General features: G+C 38.3%; 1 protein-coding gene across 4 annotated transcripts in view; it reads left to right on the forward strand.

Moving 5' to 3' along the window:
- LRGUK (leucine rich repeats and guanylate kinase domain containing) overlaps positions 1-22,803 on the forward strand; it is a 184,240-nt gene that overhangs the window by 45,199 nt on the left and 116,238 nt on the right. For all 4 annotated transcript variants that reach the window (XM_077137026.1, XM_077136937.1, XM_077136857.1 and 1 more), the window contains exons 8-10: positions 6,688-6,768; positions 9,282-9,368; positions 10,737-10,843. In XM_077137026.1, the coding sequence (XP_076993141.1) occupies positions 6,688-6,768; positions 9,282-9,368; positions 10,737-10,843 (275 nt within the window). The remainder of the gene's footprint in view (positions 1-6,687; positions 6,769-9,281; positions 9,369-10,736; positions 10,844-22,803) is intronic.

A 22,803-nucleotide genomic window follows, 5' to 3' on the forward strand; every position in this document is an offset into this window, starting at 1 on the left:
AAGATTTTGGTCTGGGCATGGCAAGAGAATGCTGTCTTACATCTCTGAGTCTTAGTTTCATTCTTTCACAGTATTTTTCCTGAAAACTTTTCTATGTCATTGTAAGGGTTAATAAGACAATACTTAGAAAGCAATAGAACCATGGAAATAACTTAAATCCTAAGTAGCAATAGCATTGTTCTCACAGTTCCTGCTTCCTTCAGTTTTTGCAGGGCTCTGGCCTTTTCTTCTAAATCACTTGCCCTGAAGACTGATGGGCAGTACTGCAGCTGAAAACCATTATCCTATTCTTTATTTTTTTGATGCTTTATATAGACCACACATTCATTATAGAGGACTTGTCAAAGCCAAGCAGCAAACGCAACATTACCCCGGTCTTTATCAGGTCCTCTTTCATATTTCTGTTTGTGTACATGAACAAAAGGAATTTTGGGGGAATTGAACACAATTTGACTATGAAGTGAACTTAATTTCTCTCTGGATTTGAGTTTGTTAGGCCTGTAAGGTAAGGGGTTAGCTTAGAAGATCTCTTGAGGTATCTGGGCTTCTAAGGGTTTTTAAAAAAATTTTTTTAAATTAATTAATTAATTAAAAATTTTTTTTTAAAAATGCAGCAACAAACACAAACATCTTATGATCATTCTGTTCTACATATATAATCAGTAATTCACAATCAATATCATCACATAGCTGCAGATTCATCATCATGATCATTTCTTAGAACATTTACATCAATTCAGAAAAAGAAATAAAAAGACAACAAAAAAAGATTCATACATACCATCCCCCTTACCCCTCCCTTCCATTGATCACTAGCATTTCAATCTAAATTTATTCTAACATTTGTTCCCTCTTTTATTTATTTTTATTCCATATGGTTTACTCATCTGTTGATAAGGTAGATAAAAAAAGCATCAGACACAAGGTTTTCACAATCACACAGTCACATTGTGAAAGCTGTATCATTATACAGTCATCTTCAAGAGACATAGCTACTGGAACACAGCTCTACATTTTCAGGCAATTCCCTCCAGCCTCTCCATTATCTTGACCAACAAGGTGATATCTGTTTAGTACGTAAGAATAACCTCCAGGATAACCTCTCAACTCTGTTTGGAATCTCTTAGCCATTGACACTTTATTTTGTCTCGTTTAACTCTCCCCCCTTTTGGTCAAGAAGGTTTTCTCAATCCCTTGAAGCTGAGTCTCAGCTCATTCTAGGATTTCTGTCCCACGTTGCCAGGAATGTGCACACTCCTGGGAGTCATGTCCCACGTAGACAGGGAGGGCGGTGAGTTTGCTTGTTGTGTTGGCTGGAGAGAGAGGTCACATCTGAGCAAGAAAAGAGGTTCTCTTGGGGGTGATTCTTAGGCCTATCCTTTGCGGGGTTAAGTTTTATATGAACAAACCCCAAGATTGGGACTCATGGGTTTCCGAGGGTTTAAAACAGTGATGCAGAGGTTAGCTGGGCAGAGCACAGAAGATGCTAGGATGATCAGGTCTTCTAAAATCAGTCCCTGCTCCTCTGGCAAAGGCACCCCTGCCATGGGAAGCAGACAGGAAAGTAATCTCTTTGGATGCTTTTTGGTCCCTTTACATCTAGGAGGGCTGGCCAAGAAAGCAGAAACTGTCACAGCAACCATGCCTCTGATTAGCGTTGGCTCTCTGCAGAGAGTGCTGGTGAGTGGACAGTTGGAGCCCAGGTCCTGATGCTGCCTTATAACTTTTCCAAATGCTTTTTGAACTTTCAGACTTGTGCTAACATTACTTTATCCTTTCTTCACTCCATGTCCCCTGATTTAATGCCTACTTCATGGTGCCCATCTTGTACTGCTTCTTGGTGGCCTGACTCCGTGATGATGGAGCAGCATTCTAAGTTGTCCTCAGGCCTCACCTTAGTACTGGATCACTGATTCTAGTGTAGGCTGTTGGCCCTGGGGCCATGTATCCCTCAGCCAGCTGCTTGGGTTAGACTAGCAGTGCAGGTAAAGGGCCTATTGTGGCCAGCTCACATGACTGGAGTCAGAGGCCAGCACTCTTAGGGGCAACTGGTGGAGAGATGCGCTCCTTTGCAGAACTGTCTCTAGCAGTTGAAGGGTTGGAATGCCAAGTTGTGGATACTTTCTTCTGAACCTCCAACAGTCGAAGCTTATTCTCACCTCAGGGACTCTGTTCCTTCCCGCCTCTCTGCTAGAAGATTTTGTCTAGTTTTTTCAAAACACTCCACTCCTTCACTTCAAGCCTCTGTGCAAACCTTAACAGAGAGTCTTCTTTGACCACCCTACCTTGAGTAGCTCTCTCCAGCATCCACCTCCCTGTTTCTTTTATCCTTTTACCCTTTTTATTTGTCATTAACATTGAGGTTATATCACGCTATATATTTTTGCTTCTTAGGAGTTCATTGTCTTTCTACTAAATGTTAACTTAATGAGCTCAGGGACTTTATTTTGTTTTCTTTGCACAATGCCTTGTTCATAATTGGCAGTGAAGGATGTTTGTTGAATGGGGGCATGACTTTCAGAAGCCCTCAGTAATACCCATAACTGCCTCTCTTTTATCAAGCACTTGGTTCATGTTTAAATTATTCATAAGATTCTGGAACAATTGAATATTAGATCTGAGACTTTACTGTTTTCCTTCTGAATGGAGAGGAGACACAGACTGGAGATCAGAGCAAGTGGTTTAGATGAGAGATGATGAGGACCTAAAATAGTGCTGTGGTAGTGGAGAAGGAGAAGTAAGGATGGTTCCAGAGAGTGTTCTTAGGTAGAATTAATAATTTAGATTGGGGCGGGCAACAGTGTCTCAGTGGCAGAGTTCTCTCCTGCCATGCAGAAGACCTGGGTTCGATTCCCAGTGCCTGCCCATGCAAAATAATAATAATAATAATAATAATAATAATAATAATAATAATAATACAGATTGAAGATGGTGGATGAGGAAGAAGATGGAGCTGAAAGTAGACCTCCAGATTTCCAGTTCAGTTGGCTGGGTGAAAGTAGTACCCCCTTCTTCCCTTTCTCCCTCCTTCCTTCCCTTTTCCTCCATCCCATCTCTTCCTCCCTCCCTCTCTTTCCTTGTCATCAGATTCTATTTCTTAGAATTTATGGTTTCTGATTCAAATGGCTTGCAACCTAGAGCATCCTATTTAAAAGAGATGATCCTTGTCCACAGAACCTGATAAATTTTCAAGTCTCTTATAGAATGTGTATATATAAATTAAAGTCATGAAGGCACAGATTTTAATTCAAGTTTTGTATTCTCACAAAGTAGTGAATAGAAACAGCAATATGTTCTGGAAAAGTAACTGTCACATGTAGTGGAGCAGAAAAGAATTCTTATACAAGGCACCAAATAAGGTGAGAGAAAAAACTTTGCAGGGAGGGCCAGGCAAAGCAGCTCCGTAGCCTACCTGATGATAAACCTTGAAAACATAAGCCAGTTTTAAACTGTTCTCAGGATGGTTTTCCTCACAGAGGAGGTTATTTTTTCATTTTCTCATATGCTATTCTGAAACTATTGGGTATTTAGCTTTTAAGAAACCACAATTATGGATATAGCTATAATGAAGTTGTATTTTCTTTACCCCATAGATAGTGGCAATACTTTTGCAAGTGAACTCCTTCAGGGTATATGGAAATTATTTTTAAAACTAATTTTTAAATACCCCGTATGTAAAGCAAATATGTGTTCATAGAAAATTCAAATAATACAGGAGTGTAAGGAACAAAATAATCATCTCTTGAAGCTCCATTTCACTATTAGCATTTGAATGAAGCATCCTTCTCAGCTAGGGCTTTCAAACGTTTTTGACCATAACCTTCAGCAAGAAATACGTTTTATGTTGCGACCTAGTACACATAGGCAAGCATACACACATACGTTTTTAAAAAAATGAACCCAACATTTCTTGAAACAGTATTAACCCTTACACTGTAAGTGATACATTTTAATATATTTTTTCTTTTTCATTGTGTTCCATTAAAAAAGAAACTGCTGGTTAAAAACTCTAGCTTGCACCCTCTAAACTGATTTTAGGATCCACTGGTAGATAGAGCTCCACAATTTGGAAGTAGTGTTCTAACCTCTTTCTATATACATGGTGGTATAGATTCGTATGTATGTAGCAGTGAGAAATATTTAAATGGTTGCACCTCATTTTTTTCTAAGGAGACAATTTTCTTTTAAATAAAAGCCTAAACAGGCCACATTAAGTATGGATGGTGAAGGTAGGTATGTTTGATGAGGGTTGAAAGGAAAGGGCAAACAATGAGTTAATTAAGCAGCTCACCACAGGGAGTTGACAGGCTTCTGGGTGTTGTAGGTGGCCCTCATTAGAAGAGGCAAGGGGCTTAGGGAATATGGGTAGACTGGAATCTGTGGATAAACCATGCTGGTAAGACTTTCAGACATTCTTGGCAGCAGATGGCTGAAATTTCTTGAAGAATATAAGCTTCTGGTATTATGTAACCTTAAGTTGTTTGGAGCACTATTTCCCTATACCCTCAGTAAAAGTCTGCTACACCCGCAGCTTTGGGTCCCTGGAATTTGAGAAGAGATGTGGGTGGGATCTGCTGTGCATTGAGATGGTTCAGGAGAGCTGGTACAGAAGAGCTGGTACAGGAGAGCCAGGGCATATGCTGAACTACAGGTGTGTTGTACTTTGCTAATTCCACAGAAACAGGAACTGGAAGCTAGAAGACTCCATTCTTGCTCCCCTCTGCACTTGCCTGACTCATTCTACCCTTAGGAGGACTCAGAGGGAACTTGGGTTCTTCATTTAACTTTCAAAAGACCAGCTGATCCCAGATGACACCTGGGAGATATATACTTTTGTATATTCCATGATCATTCTCTTCCATGGTGTTTTCAACCTGTGGAGGAGATCTCTCCATGACAGTCACCATAGGTATCATCGTCATCTTCTAAAATGATTGCATAGTCTTATGATTATGGGACTGTACCATGACCCATTCCATCACATAATGATGGTTTTTTTTTTTTTTTTAGGTATTTAGAATTTTTTTACTTGTACAAATAACCTTAGACTGAACATTCTTTTGTAAATTTTTTTTTCTTTTACCTGGGCAGGCACTGGGAATCGAACCCGGGTCTCCAGCATGGCAGGTGAGAACTCTGCCACTGAGCCACCGATGCCTGCCCAGACTGAACATTCTTGTATTTATACTTCTGCATGTGTGATGACCTCTTTAGGATAAACCTCTTGAAGTGAAATAGCTGGTTGATAGCTTATGCATATTTAACATGTCAGATTGCCCTTTGGAAAGAATGTACAGATTTCCACTGTCATCAGCAGTGCCCATGAATGCGTGGTCGGCACTTGGGGAGTCATGATGGCTTCAGGAAAACATCTCCTCCTATTTGTATTAGGTTTAAGAATAAGAGCTGCACTTGAGAGCGGGAATCATTCTATTGTGCAAACATTCTGACTGAGCAGTGTGAACCAAATTAATTTTTTCACCTTCCTGAATGTTATGATATGTAAAAAAAAGTGATCCTTTTTTCTTATAGATAATTCGAATGGTAGTCTAATGGCCTAGTCTAGACACTGTGTGGAAAAAATGTGTATAATAGCACATTGTTGCTCTAACTAGATTAATGCATGCATATTATATTCTGTAACACTGGAGTTTGTCTTTTTATGCAGTCTTTGAAAATGGCATCCTTTGAACACTGTGCATGTGTTTTTCCTCTGATTTACATTTGAGAATAGTTTACATTTTAGCTGTGTTTTCTGGCAGATAACTCAGTAGTATCAATGACTCTTTTGTTGCAGTGCTTTTATAATGCACACCAAAATGTTTTGGGGAAAAAAGTAAATGAAAAAGCAATTATTAACTTTTGCAAAAATTCAGTATCTGTATTTGAAATAAAATTGTAATTATGCTAATTACAAGAGTTAAGTAAAGCTGTCTTTAGTGAGGTCAAACTGCTAGAGAATTCAGGCCTGCTGCCAACTGAGCTCTATCAAATTAAGGAACAGTCAAGCCATCTTTGTTTTCCTTTTCTTTTTTTTTCACTATTTGCAATTATAGAACATAGCTGATACAGAAAAGTGCATAAAATATAAATGTGCAGTTTAACAAATGATTTTAAGGTGGACAACTATGTTACATTCAGTATGAGCATATGTCATACAATTTTCAATTTTTCTCTTTCCTTAAAATAATTCTCTCCTGTGGAAAGAGTAATCAAATTACACATGTACATGTCATAAAAAGGCTTCACCAGCCATAAATAACTAGTATAGCAGAAGCAGGAGTGTGGGGGTGGGGGGAATGGAGGGACCTGGGGTGTGAGGGAGGAGGGGAGGGGAGGATCTGATAGCCCTTACGTGCGTTTTTGTACTGTTCCTCTGACTCTGCATATTATTTTATTTCTGCTTTTTAAATGGACATGGATGAAAGGGGGAACACTGTATGATCTCTGGCTAGAGAGGAAAAGAGAAAATGTGGGTGTGTGCATTCACATTTATTGAAAAGGGTACAGTAATTCCCTTGTTCCTGTGTAGGTTTGTAGGGTTCTCATTAAAAAGCTAAATGTCCCAAGAGAACAATGTTTTAAATAAGTTGAATTTAAATGACCCAAACTGGTTCTTACTATATTTTCTATTGTCTTTGTACACTCAGTTTGTTGATCATATTTTGTTTCTTTGATTACAAACAGGTTGCTGAGTTGGGTGAAATAGAATGCATTGAAAATCTGCCTCTCCTTCGAGTTCTCAATCTTCTAAGAAATCCAATTCAGGTGAGAGATCATTTATATCAGGTGGATGGCGAGAGGGGCATGGACCATCTTGAAACTATTCTTTAAGAAGGAACACAATGTACTTGTCTTCATTCTCTGTCTCTTAGGAAACACCTAGAAAGGTCAAGCAAAGTAGCAACTAAACTATTTGATTTTTTTTGGAAATAAGATCTTCTTTCCTGACTAACAAGCTTTCACATCCACTGTCAGTGAAAGTAAACCCTGAAGTTTCAGGAGATAGCTGTTGAGATTGAAGAGCAATGTCCTTTTACATTAAAGAATGAATAATTCCGGTAATGTAGACAGAATATGGTTCCTTCTTTCATTATAGGGGAATGAAAGACTAAAATAATTAACCTGGATGTAGCTGTGAAATTAGTGTGGTTGTAAAATAATGATGGAGCAAAATATTATTTTCCCTAGGAATACTTAGCCCCTGGTATTTGTGGATTTTGTTGCTCTTTTCTCAGGCCCCTCTTTTGTTTTCCATTGATCAGTCCTTTCTCCTGGCCTCCTCCCCTCTCTGTTTATCCATTTGCTCTTTTTTTAATGCAATTTTATTGAGTTATATTATATATTCACATACCATATAGTCATCTGAAGTATACAAATCAGTGGTTCACAGTGATACGTACAATCAGTGGTTCATCATATAGCTGTGCATTTGTCATCACAATAGGTTTTTAAGCATTTTCATTACTCTAACAAAAAAAAGAAAATTTAAAAATAACACCAAAAACACCCTATATCCCTATTTATTTATTATTGTCTGTTTTTTTTTTCTTATCTGTCCATAACTGGATAAAGGGAATGTCAGTCACAAGGTTTTCACACTCATACGGTCACACCTTAAAAGCTCTGTAGTTATTCAGTCATCTTCAAGAATCAGAGTTATTGGATTACATTTCAACAGCTTCAGGTATTTCCCTCTAGTTACTCTGAAACACCAAAAACTGAAAAGGAATATCTATATACTATATAAGAATATAACCTCCAGATTGACCTCTCGACTCTATTTGAAATCTCTCAGCCATTGATACTTTATTTTGTTTCATTTATCTTCCGCTTTTTGGTCAAGAAACCTTTCTGAATCCCACAATGCCAGGTCCAGGCTCATCCTGGGAGTTCTGTCCCCCATTGCCAGGGAGATTTATACCCCTGGGAGTCATGCCCCATACAGGAGGGGAGGGCAGTGAGTTCACCTGTGGAGTTGGCTTAAAGAGAGAGGCCACATCTGAGCAACAAAAGAGGTTCTTTGGGGGTGACTCATAGGCATAATCCTAAGTAGGCTTAGCTTCTCCTTTGCAGGAATAAGTTTCATAAGGCAGTCCCCAATGCTTGTGAGAATATCAAGACTTCTCCAGGTAGAGAATTTTAATATGTGCAATCATCACAAATTATCATCTACCTTTTCCCCAGTCCCTCTAGGGGACTTTGCAAATACTTTTTAATCTTCTGCCCAGATTACTTTTGGTCCATCTGCTCTTTATTCCACTTTTTTTTACCTACACCCTCCACTTACTTTTCTTCCTTTCTTTCTTTTTTTTTTTTCTGCATGGGCAGGCACTGGAAATCTAACCCGGATCTCTGGCATGGCAGGCGAAAACTCTGCCACTAAGCCACCATTGCCCTCCTCCATTACTTTTTTTTTTTCCGTCCCCACTTAATTTTGCCTAAACACTTTTGAATTTTTATGTATTGCTGGGTCTCTTTCTTTTTGTGCATATCTTGGTGAACATGTCTGGATAGATGAAAAAGCAAAATACAAACTAAGAAATTTAAAAATGAAAACAACTCTTTGTATGGAAATAGTGGCAGACAAATTAAAAGCATCTCTGGGTAAGAAAGAACCAGAGCTTAAAGAAGCCATCACACCCCAGCTTCAGATCCATGAAAGCTTTTATGCATATGCGTAAATCCTTGCACACATGTTGACTCACTTATATACACAAACTACTCGTCTGCATTCACACATTGAAATAATAAAAGATACCTTGTTTATTCATTTCATGTGCATTCTCATCTATAAAATACATTATCAAAGAGATGTAGTTTCTTCATTTATAAACAAGCTCTAGTTACATTTCTGAAAGGCAGATAAACTGAACAGAGGGGAAGGTGAAGGGGAATAAAGAATTTGTTTTACAATCATAAAATATCAGTCTTTGGAGTTAGAAGACAAGGCTTGAATCACTCACTGGCCGTGGAATCTTAAATGAGGAGCTTCACCTCTCTGAGGCTTAGTTATTTTTCTCTTTAAAAATGAGGGTAATCATGCCTGTCCTGCTTATCTCACAGGGTTATTGACTAGATCACACATTTGAAGAGGCTTATAAGTTGTAAGGCACAGTCTTCATTTCAGTTGTTAATGTAAGGGGACTAGTAAATGTGAAAATGTGGAGACCTGCAAATGTGTGTGTGTGAATGAAAGACCTAAGTTCATGAAAATAGACTGCTAGTGCTTGTTTATTTGCGAAAAGGTAATTGAATAGTCTTCTTGATACTTTAAATAGGAAAAATCTGAATATTGGCTCTTCGTAATTTTTATGCTACTACGATTAACAGAATTAGATCAGAAGAAGATAAAAGTAGAAGAAAAGGTATGTAATCATATAGTTTGATGTGTTTATGGCTTAACATGTTCCAAAGCTCATGGTGTCTGCCACAGGGCCAGTATCAAATAACACATTTAACAATTTGTAAACTAATTATTTGTTTATGGAATGTTTCCTTGTCCTAGAATCTGGCAGTTTAACCCTCTGCAAAGCTGACCATCAATGCAAATTCAGGGAAAGCCCTGCTATAGACACATGGAAAGAGCACTCTAGGGGAACAGAAGCAACATTCCACTTATATAGGCTGGCGGTGTTATGACAGACCGTTAATCTGGATAACTATCTTATTTGGAGGGTATATGTTTCTGTGTTACTTTAGCAAATTATTTAATAAAATGTATTATGATGCCATTCTGCCATATAATCAAAAGAAATAGAATAAATCACTACTCTGTGTTTTATTTTGCTCTTTAAAATAATGATTCATATGGTCACAATCCCATAGTCACCGGATCTTGAATGCTAGCACCCTACCTGTGGTATATCTGCTTTGTCTTGCTTTAGTGACTGATGATAGCTAAGATCTGCACCTAATGAGGGTTTTCTTAGACTGGATGCAAATTTGAGAGAGTGAATGAAAACAGGTATAAATATTTAGTGAGGCAGAAATTCCATCTCATAAATACCTTTCTGAAATCTTGGTTAAAAATTAGTTACAGATGCTAGTCAGTTATTATTTGCACACTTAGTGGCACTTATTAGGTTTGTTTTCCTTGAACATTTTGCAAGGAGAATAAAATGTAGAAGCCATGTATGAAGTAAAAATGTGGTAGATGAGGATAATACATTTACAGGGAAGACCAAGAGAAGGGGATAGAGGAACTGTACATTGAGGTCAAGGCCCATACTCTTAGATGGAGAAAGACTGAAAGAGGCGGGAGTTTGGGTAAATTTGAAAAATCGAGAATAGTTCTTGGCAAGATGGCAGGGGAAAAAATTCAGCAGTGTCAAGTACCTGGAATTTAGAACTCTGTTTTTTAATCCTTTTATTGTTTCATTTCCTACATTAAATGTTTACTGTGTTAAAATAATATAGCTGAAATGTTTACTATATTAAAAGTAACATGGATTTTGGAGGCTTCTTTTGTTTTTCCTCTCCCAAACGAGGAGGAATAAAGAAGTAAAGGAGCAAGGGATTCCAGCTCTTCATTAAAAAGCAATTGCCATTATTTAGATTTTAGGAAAGTTAGATAAGACGTGAAGACTTGAACCTAAAGGTTAATGAATGTGTTAAATTATTTTCTATGGCTGTTGTGTGTTTGAAATATTTCATAAATGAAAATCTAAACCTAGTCTCCTTTGTAGAAACTAAACTCCCCCCACCCCCCTTTTACATTTCTAACTCCGGAATAGGTTGCTGCAGTGAATAAGTACGACCCTCCACCTGAAGTGGTGGCCGCCCAGGATCACCTGACCCATGTTGTAAACAGCATGATGCAGCCACAGAGGATCTTTGACAGGTATTTTCTGGGAGTCCACAGGGTAGAAGTCAGGGCGGGCAAGCAAAAGACAGCCTCGTCATCTTCCCCAATTTTCTATTTTGCAACACATCCATTTCCTGTAAATGCTACTTTCTCTCTTTCTCTGAAGGAGGCATCAGGCTTTTCTTTGATAGACCATGTTGTCTGATTAGAGCAGATTATTATCACATGCTTGAATATGCTGCTCATTTGTTGGTGTTTTCCCCAAGAATAACGATGTCATCTTCATTCTTTCATTTGGTCTCTAGTATGGTAGCTAACCTGTGACACTCAAAAGTGAAATAAAAAATAGAAAAAAGCTTGTCAACTTTTCTGCCTTAGGATAGAACCACAGACCTTAGCCTCATTAACACAGAATTGTGATCATTTATATCCGTTGTATAAATTTTTCCTTAGCTGTAAGTGAATGCTAGATATTCCTGCCAAAAAGCCTTCTAGGAATTCACATTATTAAGGAGTCCCTAGAAGCAAGCCCAGCTAGCCAAAGGAAAACCTGAAATAGTCTTTGCACTGCATTGCAGTCAAACCCAGCTTGGTTAAACACATGGTTAGAGTCTTTCACTTCTAAGTTTGAAGACAGATTTGCCATGGTTTCTCTGTTTCTTTTTAAACAATCTGTTAGAGCAGATGGTCATTTATGCTATAAATATAATTCAGAAATTCTATCAATACTCAAAGGCGTTTTAAAAATACTTGTAAAAATCTCTTAGAATAAGTGGCTTCTCTCTTCATGCAGCATTTGCTCTTGTAGTTCGCATGGTTGGTTTCCTACAGAGAGCAAAATGTTTTATTTTGCACGCAGGACATGATTTTTATATTTAATTCAATAATATAGACATTGACAGTTTTATATGTTTATGGTAGCCCTCTAGGTAAAATGATTTATCATTTATTTGCATACATCTGGAAAAGCACATTTCATTTAAAAGAAGGACATTTAGGTCCTCATTGTATTTCTTTTCTAGTTTATGAGATTGCTAGTTTTATGCTTTAGGGTGCATTTATATAAAAATATGTCAAAGAAATTTTCAGAAATGTTTGATAAACACGTATTTCTTGATCATTTCTGGCTGTCAGGCAAACAAAAGCAAAAGCCTAAGCAGCCCAGAATGCTCTCCAGGATAGAGAAACAGTTGTGAAAACTCATGAAGACAGAATCTGTAGCTAGTGTGCAGATCTGCTATTGCCCTTCCCCTCTGGGGCAGTACTCAACAATCTGGCAGCACCAGATATCTGACTCTGGGAGAAGAACCCTGACTCTTAGATCATGGGGCTTTTATGCTGCATTATTGGGGAATCACTGTCCCCTCTTCTGGCATGATCAGAGCAAGGATACAATATTAAAATGACATGGCAGAACCTTGTCTCTGGCGTGGTACTCACTGATAGCTTCCCTGCTGTCTGGTATGATAAGATTATCCAGGCTCATATTGTACATTACTGTCCCAGAACTGGAAATCTGGAACCAGCCATTTCTCCAGGAAGCCCTGGTTTGTTTTAGTGAAAAATGGTATTTCACAATCACATTCTAGGCAGTAGGGATACTCATTGCTACTGAGTTGGTCATTGTTTCTAAGCCTTTTAGTGGATAAAACTAGGACTCAATCTTTCCCCACCCCTCCTCTGTCTCTCTGTCTCTCTTCTCTTCTCTTTCCTCTCTCTCTCACATGCACATCTATTATCTATATCTATCATCATTAACTATCTACCTAGTCTATATTCTATCTGTACCTATCTATAGCTATTCAATCTATTTGTATGTATCTGTAGATACCAATTCATATCATGCTTACAATTCAATTTCAAGACTACAGAACTATTATGTAATCTCCTCTCTATTATATGTGCATATCCTTTCTTTTTTTTATTAATTAAAGAAAAAAAGAAATTAACATAACATTTAGAAATCATTCCATTCTACATATGCAATCAGTAATTCTTAACATCATCACATAGATGCATGATCATCATTTCTTAGTACATTTGCATCGATTTAGGAAAGAACTAGCAAAACAACAGAAAAAGATATAGAATGTTAATATACAGGAAAAAATAAAAATAATAATAATAGTAAAAAAAAGACACAAACAAACAAACAGACAAACAAACAAAAAAAAAACTTATAGCTCAGATGTAGCTTCATTCAGTGTTTTAACATGATTATTTTACAATTAGGTATTATTGTGCTGTCCATTTTTGAGTTTTTGTATCTAGTCCTGTTGCACAGTCTGTATCCTTTCAGCTCCAATTACCCATTATCTTACCCTGTTTCTAAGTCCTGTTGGTCTCTGTTACCAATGACATATTCCAAGTTTATTCTCGAATGTCGGTTCACATCAGTGGGACCATACAGTATTTGTCCTTTAGTTTTTGGCTAGACTCACTCAGCATAATGTTCTCTAGGTCCATCCATGTTATTACATGCTTCATAAGTTTATTCTGTCTTAAAGCTGCATAATATTCCATCGTATGTATATACCACAGTTTGTTTAGCCACTCGTCTGTTGATGGACATTTTGGCTGTTTCCATCTCTTTGCAATTGTAAATAATGCTGCTATAAACATTGGTGTGCAAATGTCCGTTTGTGTCTTTGCCCTTAAGTCCTTTGAGTAGATACCTAGCAATGGTGTTGCTGGGTCGTATGGCAATTCTATATTCAGTTTTTTGAGGAACCGCCAAACTGCCTTCCACAGTGGTTGCACCATTTGACATTCCCACCAACAGTGGATAAGTGTGCCTCTTTCTCCGCATCCTCTCCAGCACTTGTCATTTTCTGTTTTGTTGATAATGGCCATTCTGGTGGGTGTGAGATGATATCTCATTGTGGTTTTGATTTGCATTTCTCTAATGGCCAGGGACATTGAGCATCTCTTCATGTGCCTTTTGGCCATTTGTATTTCCTCCTCTGAGAGGTGTCTGTTCAAGTCTTTTTCCCATTTTGTAATTGGGTTGGCTGTCTTTTTGTTGTTGAGTTGGACAATCTCTTTATAAATTCTGGATACTAGACCTTTATCTGATATGTCATTTCCAAATATTGTCTCCCATTGTGTAGGCTGTCTTTCTACTTTCTTGATGAAGTTCTTTGATGCACAAAAGTGTTTAATTTTGAGGAGCTCCCATTTATTTATTTCTTTCTTCAGTGCTCTTGCTTTAGGTTTAAGGTCCATAAAACTGCCTCCAATTGTAAGTTTCATAAGATATCTCCCTACATTTTCTTCTAACTGTTTTATGGTCTTAGACCTAATGTTTAGATCTTTGATCCATTTTGAGTTAACTTTTGTATAGGGTGTGAGATACGGGTCTTCTTTCATTCTTTTGCATATGGATATCCAGTTCTCTAGGCACCATTTATTGAAGAGACTGTTCTGTCCCAGGTGAGTTGGCTTGACTGCCTTATCAAAGATCAAATGTCCATAGATGAGAGGGTCTATATCTGAGCACTCTATTCGATTCCATTGGTCGATATATTTATCTTTATGCCAATACCATGCTGTTTTGACCACTGTGGCTTCATAATATGCCTTAAAGTCCGGCAGCGTGAGACCTCCAGCTTCGTTTTTTTTCCTCAAGATACTTTTAGCAATTTGAGGCACCCTGCCCTTCCAGATAAATTTGCTTATTCATTTTTCTATTTCTGAAAAATAAGTTGTTGGGATTTTGATTGGTATTGCATTGAATCTGTAAATCAATTTAGGTAGGATTGACATCTTAACTATATTTAGTCTTCCAATCCATGAACACGGTATGCCCTTCCATCTATTTAGGTCTTCTGTGATTTCTTTTAACAGTTTTTTGTAGTTTTCTTTGTATAGTTTTTTTGTCTCTTTAGTTAAGTTTATTCCTAGGTATTTTATTCTTTTAGTTGCAGTTGTAAATGGGATTCGTTTCTTGATTCCCCCTCCGCTTGTTCATTACTAGTGTATAGAAATGCTACAGATTTTTGAATGTTGATCTTGTAACCTGCTACTTTGCTGTACTCATTTATTACTCTAGTAGTTTTGCTGTGGATTTTTCCGGGTTTTTGACGTATAGTATCATATCGTCTGCAAACAGTGATAGTTTTACTTCTTCCTTTCCAATTTTGATGCCTTGTATTTCTTTTTCTTGTCTAATTGCTCTGGCTAGAACCTCCAACATGATGTTGAATAATAGTGGTGATAATGGACATCCTTGTCTTGTTCCTGATCTTAGGGGGAAAGTTTTCAATTTTTCCCCATTGAGGATGATATTAGCTGTGGGTTTTTCATATATTCCCTCTATCATTTTAAGGAAGTTCCCTTGTATTCCTATCTTTTGAAGTGTTTTCAACAGGAAAGAATGTTGAATCTTGTCAAATGCCTTCTCTGCATCAATTGCGATGATCATGTGATTTTTCTGCTTTGATTTGTTGATATGGTGTATTACATTAATTGATTTTCTTATGTTGAACCATCCTTGCATACCTGGGATAAATCCTACTTGGTCATGATGTATAATTCTTTTAATTTGTTGTTGGATTCGATTTGCTAGAATTTTGTTGAGGATTTTTGCATCTGTATTCATTAGAGAGATTGGTCTGTAGTTTTCTTTTTTTGTAATATCTTTGCCTGGTTTTGGTATGAGGGTGATGTTGGCTTCATAGAATGAATTAGGTAGCTTTCCCTCCGCTTCGATTTTTTTGAAGAGTTTGAGGAGAGTTGGTACTAATTCTTTCTGGAATGTTTGATAGAATTCACATGTGAAGCCGTCTGGTCCTGGACTTTTCTTTTTAGGAAGGTTTTGAATGACTGATTCAATTTCTTTACTTGTGATTGGTTTGTTGAGGTCATCTATTTCTTCTTGAGTCAAAGTTGGTTGTTCATGTCTTTCCAGGAACCCGTCCATTTCATCTAAATTGTTGTATTTATTAGCGTAAAGTTGTTCATAGTATCCTGTTATTACCTCCATTATTTCTGTGAGGTCAGTGGTTATGTCTCCTCTTCCATTTCTGATCTTATTTATTTGCATCCTCTCTCTTCTTCTTTTTGTCATTCTTGCTAAGGGCCCATCAATCTTATTGATTTTCTTGTAGAACCAACTTCTGGTCTTATTGATTTTCTCTATTGTTTTCATGTTTTCAATTTCATTTATTTCTGCTCTAATCTTTGTTATTTCTTTCCTTTTGCTTGCTTGTGGTTAGTTTGCTGTTCTTTCTCCAGTTCTTCCAAGTGGACAGTTAATTCCTGAATTTTTGCCTTTTCTTCTTTTCTGATATAGGCATTTAGGGCAATAAATTTCCCTGTTAGTACTGCCTTTGCTGCGTCCGATAGGTTTTGATATGTTGTGTTTTCATTTTCATTCGCCTCGAGGTATTTACTAATTTCTCTTGCAATTTCTTCTTTGACCCACTCGTTGTTAAGAGTGTGTTGTTGAGCCTCCATGTATTTGTGAATTTTCTGGCACTCCGTCTATTATTGATTTCCAACTTCATTCCTTTATGATCCAAGAAAGTGTTGTGTATGATTTCAATCTCTTTAGTTTGTTAAGACTTGCTTTGTGACCCAGCATATGGTCTATCTTTGAGAATGATACATGAGCACTTGAGAAAAAAGTGTATCCTGCTGTTGTGGGATGTAATGTCCTATAAATGTCTGTTAAGTCTAGCTCATTTATAGTAATATTCAGATTCTCTATTTCTTTATTGATCCTCTGTCTAGATGTTCTGTCCATTGATGAGAGTGGTGAATTGAAGTCTCCAACTGTTATGGTATATGTGTCTATTTCCCTTTTCAGTGTTTGCAGTGTATTCCTCACATATTTTGGGGCATTCTGGTTCGGTGCATAAATATTTATGATTGTTATGTCTTCTTGTTTAATTGTTCCTTTTATTAGTATATAGTGTCCTTCTTTGTCTCTTTTAATTGTTTTACATTTGAAGTCTAATTTGTTGGATATTAGTATAGCTACTCCTGCTCTTTTCTGGTTGTTATTTGCATGAAATATCTTTTCCCAACCTTTCACTTTCAACCTATGCTTATCTTTGGGTCTAAGATGTGTTTCCTGTAGACAGCATATAGAAGGATCCTGTTTTTTAATCCATTCTGCCAGTCTATGTCTTTTGATTGGGGAATTCAGTCCATTGACATTTAGTGTTATTACTGTTTGGATAATATTTTCCTCTACCATTTTGCCTTTTGTATTATATATATCATATCTGATTTTCCTTCTTTCTACACTCTTCTCCATACCTCTCTCTTCTGTCTTTTCGTATCTGACTCTAGTGCTCCCTTTAGTATTTCTTGCAGAGCTGGTCTCTTGGTCACAAATTCTCTCAGTGACTTTTTGTCTGAGAATGTTTTAATTTCTCCCTCATTTTTGAAGGACAATTTTGCTGGATATAGGAGTCTTGGTTGGCAGTTTTTCTCTTTTAGTAATTTAAATATATCATCCCACTGTCTTCTAGCTTCCATGGTTTCTGCTGAGAAATCTACGCATAGTCTTATTGGGTTTCCCTTGTATGTGATGGATTGTTTTTCTCTTGCTGCTTTCAAGATCCTCTCTTTCTCTTTGACCTCTGACATTCTAACTAGTAAGTGTCTTGGAGAATGCCTATTTGGGTCTATTCTCTTTGGGGTGTGCTGCACTTCTTGGATCTGTAATTTTAGGTCTTTCATAAGAGTTGGGAAATTTTCAGTGATAATTTCTTCCATTAGTTTTTCTCCTCCTTTTCCCTTCTCTTCTCCTTCTGGGACACCCACAACATGTATATTTGTGCGCTTCATATTGTCATTCAGTTCCCTGATCCCCTGTTCAAATTTTTCCATTCTTTTCCTTATAGTTTCTGTTTCTTTTTGGAATTCAGATGTTCCATCCTCCAATTCACTAATTCTAGCTTCTGTCTCTTTAAATCTATCATTGTAGGTATCCATTGTTTTTTCCAGCTTTTCTTCTTTGTCCTTCACTCCCGTAAGTTCTGTGATTTGTTTTTTCAGTTTTTCTGTTTCTTCTTTTTGTTCAGCCCGTGTCTTCTTCATGTCCTCCCTCAATTTATCGATTTGATTTTTGAAGAGGTTTTCCATTTCTGTTCGTATATTCAGCATTAGTTGTCTCAGCTCCAGTATCTCATTTGAACTATTGGTTTGTTCCTTTGACTGGGCCATATTTTCAATTTTCTGAGCGTGATCCGTTATCTTCTGCTGGCGTCTGGGCATTTAATCAGATTTCCCCCTGGGTGTAAGACCCCGCAGGTTGAAAGATTTTTCTGTGAAACCTCTGGGTTCTGTTTTTCTTATCCTGCCCAGTAGGTGGCGCTCGTGGCGCTCTTCTGTCTGCGGGTCCCACCAGTAAAAGATGCTGTGGCTCCTTTAACTTTGGAAAATTCTCGCTGTGGGGGAGGTCACCAGCCGAAGCGGCTTGGGGGAGTGCCAATCCGAATCTCCCAGCCGGCCCAGGAATCCGCGTGCGGGGAGAGTCGCCGGCCTCCGCAGCTTTGGTGAGCGCCTGTCCAAATTTCCCAGCTGGCCAGGGTCACCAAGCGTGGCGGGGCGGCGCCAGCCGCTGCAGCTTGGGGGAGTGTCTATTCACCGTTCCCAGCTGGACTGGGAAGCCACGTGTTTGGAAAGGACCCCGGTCGCCGTTCTCCGCGGCTTGGGGATCTCCGATCCAATTCTTCCAGCTGGTCCAGGGGGCCGCGCGTGGAGGGGGGGCGCCAGCCGCCGTGGCTTGAGGGGACCACCTGTCCAATTCTCCCAGCCGGCCCCGAAAGGAGGGAGGGAGGGACTCCGGCCGCCTGCCGCCCCAGCCCGGGGAAGCCCACGCCCCTTGGCGATCTCACCAGAGCGGGTTCTCCTAGCCAGTCAGCTGTCCCAGAATGGGGTACGCTGTCTTCTTGGTCTCTGTCGTGGCTCCGGGAGCTGTTCTGTATTGTTTCTACTTCTCTAGTAGCTGTTCTGGAGGAGGAACTAAGACCCGCACGTCTTACTAAGCTGCCGTATTCTCCGGAAGTGCATCTCCTTTCTTTCACACCAAGAATCCTTGTTCTTATGGATGCAGAGGGTGATGGGATTGGAATGTCCCATCAAAACATAGAACCATCACATACTATACTTTCTCCCTCTTAGCTCTCATTTAGTAATTATGTATTTGTTGCTTACTGCCAGACCTTATATTTATCTCTAATCATTTTGGTTGTAAGAAGGTTGATCTCTAGTAGATTTGATAGGAAGAGCTATGGGATCAGTATCCCTGGAATTCTTGAATATTAATAGTAATTTATATACTTGACAGACAGCTTTCGTGAATATAAAATCAGTGGTTCAGGTAGTAAAAATGCCCACCTTTCATGAGGGAAACCCGTGTTCGATTCCCGGACCATGCACCCCCCTCCCCCCCAAAAAATAAAGAATCGGTGGTTCACAGTTTTTTTCTTGAATATATAAAAATCTTACTCCATTTTCTTTTGGAATAAAACATTGCTGTCAAAGTCTGATTATAGTTTAATTTTCTGTCCCTTGTAAGTCATCTTTTTCTAATTGACCAAATGCCTTTTTTTTCTTTTTTCTCAAACACCAGTAATTTTACTGTGTAATGTTTTAATATTAGTCATTCTGGACTTATTTCTTGGGTATTCTACTGCTCTTTCCATGTAAATTTTTTTTATTTCATTTTTAGTTAAGAAAAGTTTTCTTGAGTTATGGTCCTTAATGTTTGTTCTGTTCCTTTGCATTGAATCTCTTCTTCAGGAGCAACTATTATCCATTTGTGGGCTCTTTGCCTTTCTTCGATAATTGTCACTTTTTCTCAAATCCTTTTTCTCTTTTTTGTCATTTATTTTTCTTTTACTTTTTATTTTGAGATAATTGTAGATTCATTTGCTGTTATAAAAATGGTATGGAAAGATTTCACAAAGTTTCCTCCTTGATAACTTCTTTTTTTAAAAAAAATATTTTTATTGAGAAATCTTTGCACACATACAGTCCATCCATAGTATACAATCAGTGGCTAATGGTGTCATCACATAGTTGTATATTCATCACTATGATCTATTTTAGAACATTTGCATCACTCCAGAAAAAGAAATAAAAAGAAAAAAGAAAAAACTCACACATCCATACCCCTTAAACCTCCCTCTCATTGACCACTAGTATCTAGTATTTCAATCTACCTACCTGATTTTTTTTAACCCCTTATTCACCCCTATTATTTATTTGTTGTTTTATTTTTTATCCTTAAGTTTTTACTCATCTGTCCATACCCTTGATAAAATGTTTTCACACTCACACAGTCACATTGTAAAAGCTATATAGTTATACAGTCATCTTTGAGAATCAAGGCTACTGGAATACAGTTCATCAGTTTCAGGTACTTCCCTCTAGCCACTCTAATACACCATAAACTAAAAAGGGGTATCTATATAATGCATAAGAATAACCTCCAGGATAACCTCTCAACTCTGTTTAAAATCTCTCAGCCACTGAAACTTTGTTTTGTCTCATTTGTCTCTTACCCTTTTGGTCAGGAAGGTTTTCTCAATCCCTTTTTGTTGATCCCAGCTCATCCCAGGATTTCTGTCCCATGTTTCCTGGGAGTCATGTCCCCTGTAGGGGGGAGGGCAGTGAGTTCACCTGCTGAGTTGACTTAGAGAAAGTGGTCACATCTGTGCAAAGAAAGATTTTTCTGGGGATGACTCAGGCATAATTATAAGTAGGCTTAGCATCTCCTTTGCAGGAATAAGTTTCATAGGCGTAAACCCCAAGATCAAGAGCTCAGCCTATTGAATTGGTTGTCCCCACTGCTTAAGAGAGTATCAAGAATTCCCCAGATGGGGAAGTTCAGTGTTTCTGCCTTTCTGCCCAGTCTCCCAAGGGGACTTTGCAAATATTTTTTGTTCTCTGTCCAAATTACTCTGGGATGTATTGGGGTACACATGAACCTGTACAAACCAATAAGATCTCAGATCCTATTTGAAATTCCATGCAATTATGGTGTTTATCATGGTCAGGTTCATGTGTCAACTTGGCTAAGTGGTGGTACCTGTTTTATCTGATTGGACAAGTGCCGGCCTGTCTGTTGCAATGATGACATTTCATAGAATTAAATCATGATCACATCAGCTGTATCCATAGCTGATTCCATTTGTAGTCAGCCAAGGGGAGTGTCTTCTGCACTGAGTGATCCTTAATCTAATCACTGGAAGCCTTTTAAGGAGGATTCAGAAGAGACATGCTCTCTTTCTGCTTTGGCTGGTGAGCCTCTCCTGTAGAGTTTGTAGACCCTCCATCAGAATTGTCAGCTTCAGAGCCTGCCCTGTGGATTTTGGACTCTGTGTTCCCATGGTCACATGAGACACTTTTATAAATTTTATATTTGTGAGTGTTCCCTGTTGATTCTGTCTTTCTAGAGAACCCTAACTAATACATCTTGGTACCAGGAGTGATTCTTAAGAAACAGAATCTTAAAAATGGGTTTTTATGAATGGTTTTCTACTCTGACTGGCCTTGAAGGCACTAAGGACTCTGATTCCCATAATCAGAATGACATTGCCAATCCATGGAGTAAGTTGGCAAAAGAGATATTCAAAATATCACCATTCAATTCTTCTAATGCTTCGCTTGTACGAAGCCAGGCTCTAGGGGATAATGTTTTTGACACCTTTACAGAGTTTTGTGAAAATAAGAGGTATAGAGATGTTGGCTGGTTGTTGTTAGATACTCTGGATACATTAAGGAGTGAAAAGGATGGGCTTAAGTATTCAAACAAGAAGCTTAAGCGCCGTCTGACAGATGTAGAAGTTTCTGTGAGTATCCTGAAGGAAAATCTTGTTTCCTGTAGCCGTAGACTTGAGATCTCTGAAAATCAGACTCAAAATCTTATTGTTAGAGTAGCAACTTTACAACATAAACTGAAATCTCAATGTTGCGTGATGTCTGCCATTAAAGTGAGAGCATTGATTGGAAAGAAGTGAGACCCTGAAAAATGGGATGGTGACATATGGATTGATAATGATGTCGGGGGTGAGGTTGAAACCCTAGGTCATGCTGAGTCTTCTCTAGATAACCCTGTAATTGTCTGCCCTGAGGACATAGCCACCCTAACTCCAGCCTGCATTGAGGAGTTGGCCACCCAAACTCCTCCTGAAGGTATTAGCCCTAGAGTGATTAATCCTGTTTCACCAGATGAAACTGCAAATGAATCCCCTGAAGCAAATGGCTTGGAAGATATTTCTAATTCTTTTCATGACCCACCCCCACCACCTCTCATTTCTTCCAAACCTATAACTAGACTAAAGTCCCAACAGGACCCTAAAGGTGAGGTACTAAGTATCACACATGAGCAGGTTTGTTGTATTCCAAATGAACTGTGTGAGTTTTCCAATTTATATAGACAGAAATCAGGGAAATACGTGTAGCAATGCATTTTAAGGGTGTAGGATAATGGTGGGAGGAATATAAGGCTGGATAAGACTGAATTTATTGATATGGGCCCACTAAGAAGAGATTCTGCATTCAGTGTTGTAGCGAGGATTAGAAAAGGTATTAACTGTTTGGATGGTTGGCTGAAGCATGTATCAAAAATTGGCTGACATTATCTGAGGTTGAAATGCCAGAACTACCCTGGTATAATGTAGATGAGGGGATCCAGATGCTTAGAATGTTAGAGTGGATTTATCATGCAAAGCCTGCTCTTACACCCCAGGAATGTCTGGAGGATGCACCTTTTATCAGAACAGTGAGAAATAAATTTGTGAGACTAGCACCATCATCCATGAAGAGCTCTGTAGTTGCACTTCTCTGTAGGTCAGATATTACTGTACTACTGTCACTGAGCTGGTATCCTTAAACACAATGGGGATGACCAGATTCTGAGTTGGCAGAAACCAGGTGGCAGCACTTAATCACCAAAGACAGGGTAGATGTGGCTGTTATAATAGACAGAAAACTCAAAGGAGGAGTCAAAATTATACGACTCACAGATTTGTGGC

Source organism: Tamandua tetradactyla, chromosome 1, assembly GCF_023851605.1.
Source record: "Tamandua tetradactyla isolate mTamTet1 chromosome 1, mTamTet1.pri, whole genome shotgun sequence".
In the NCBI taxonomy this organism is placed as follows: domain Eukaryota; kingdom Metazoa; phylum Chordata; class Mammalia; order Pilosa; family Myrmecophagidae; genus Tamandua; species Tamandua tetradactyla.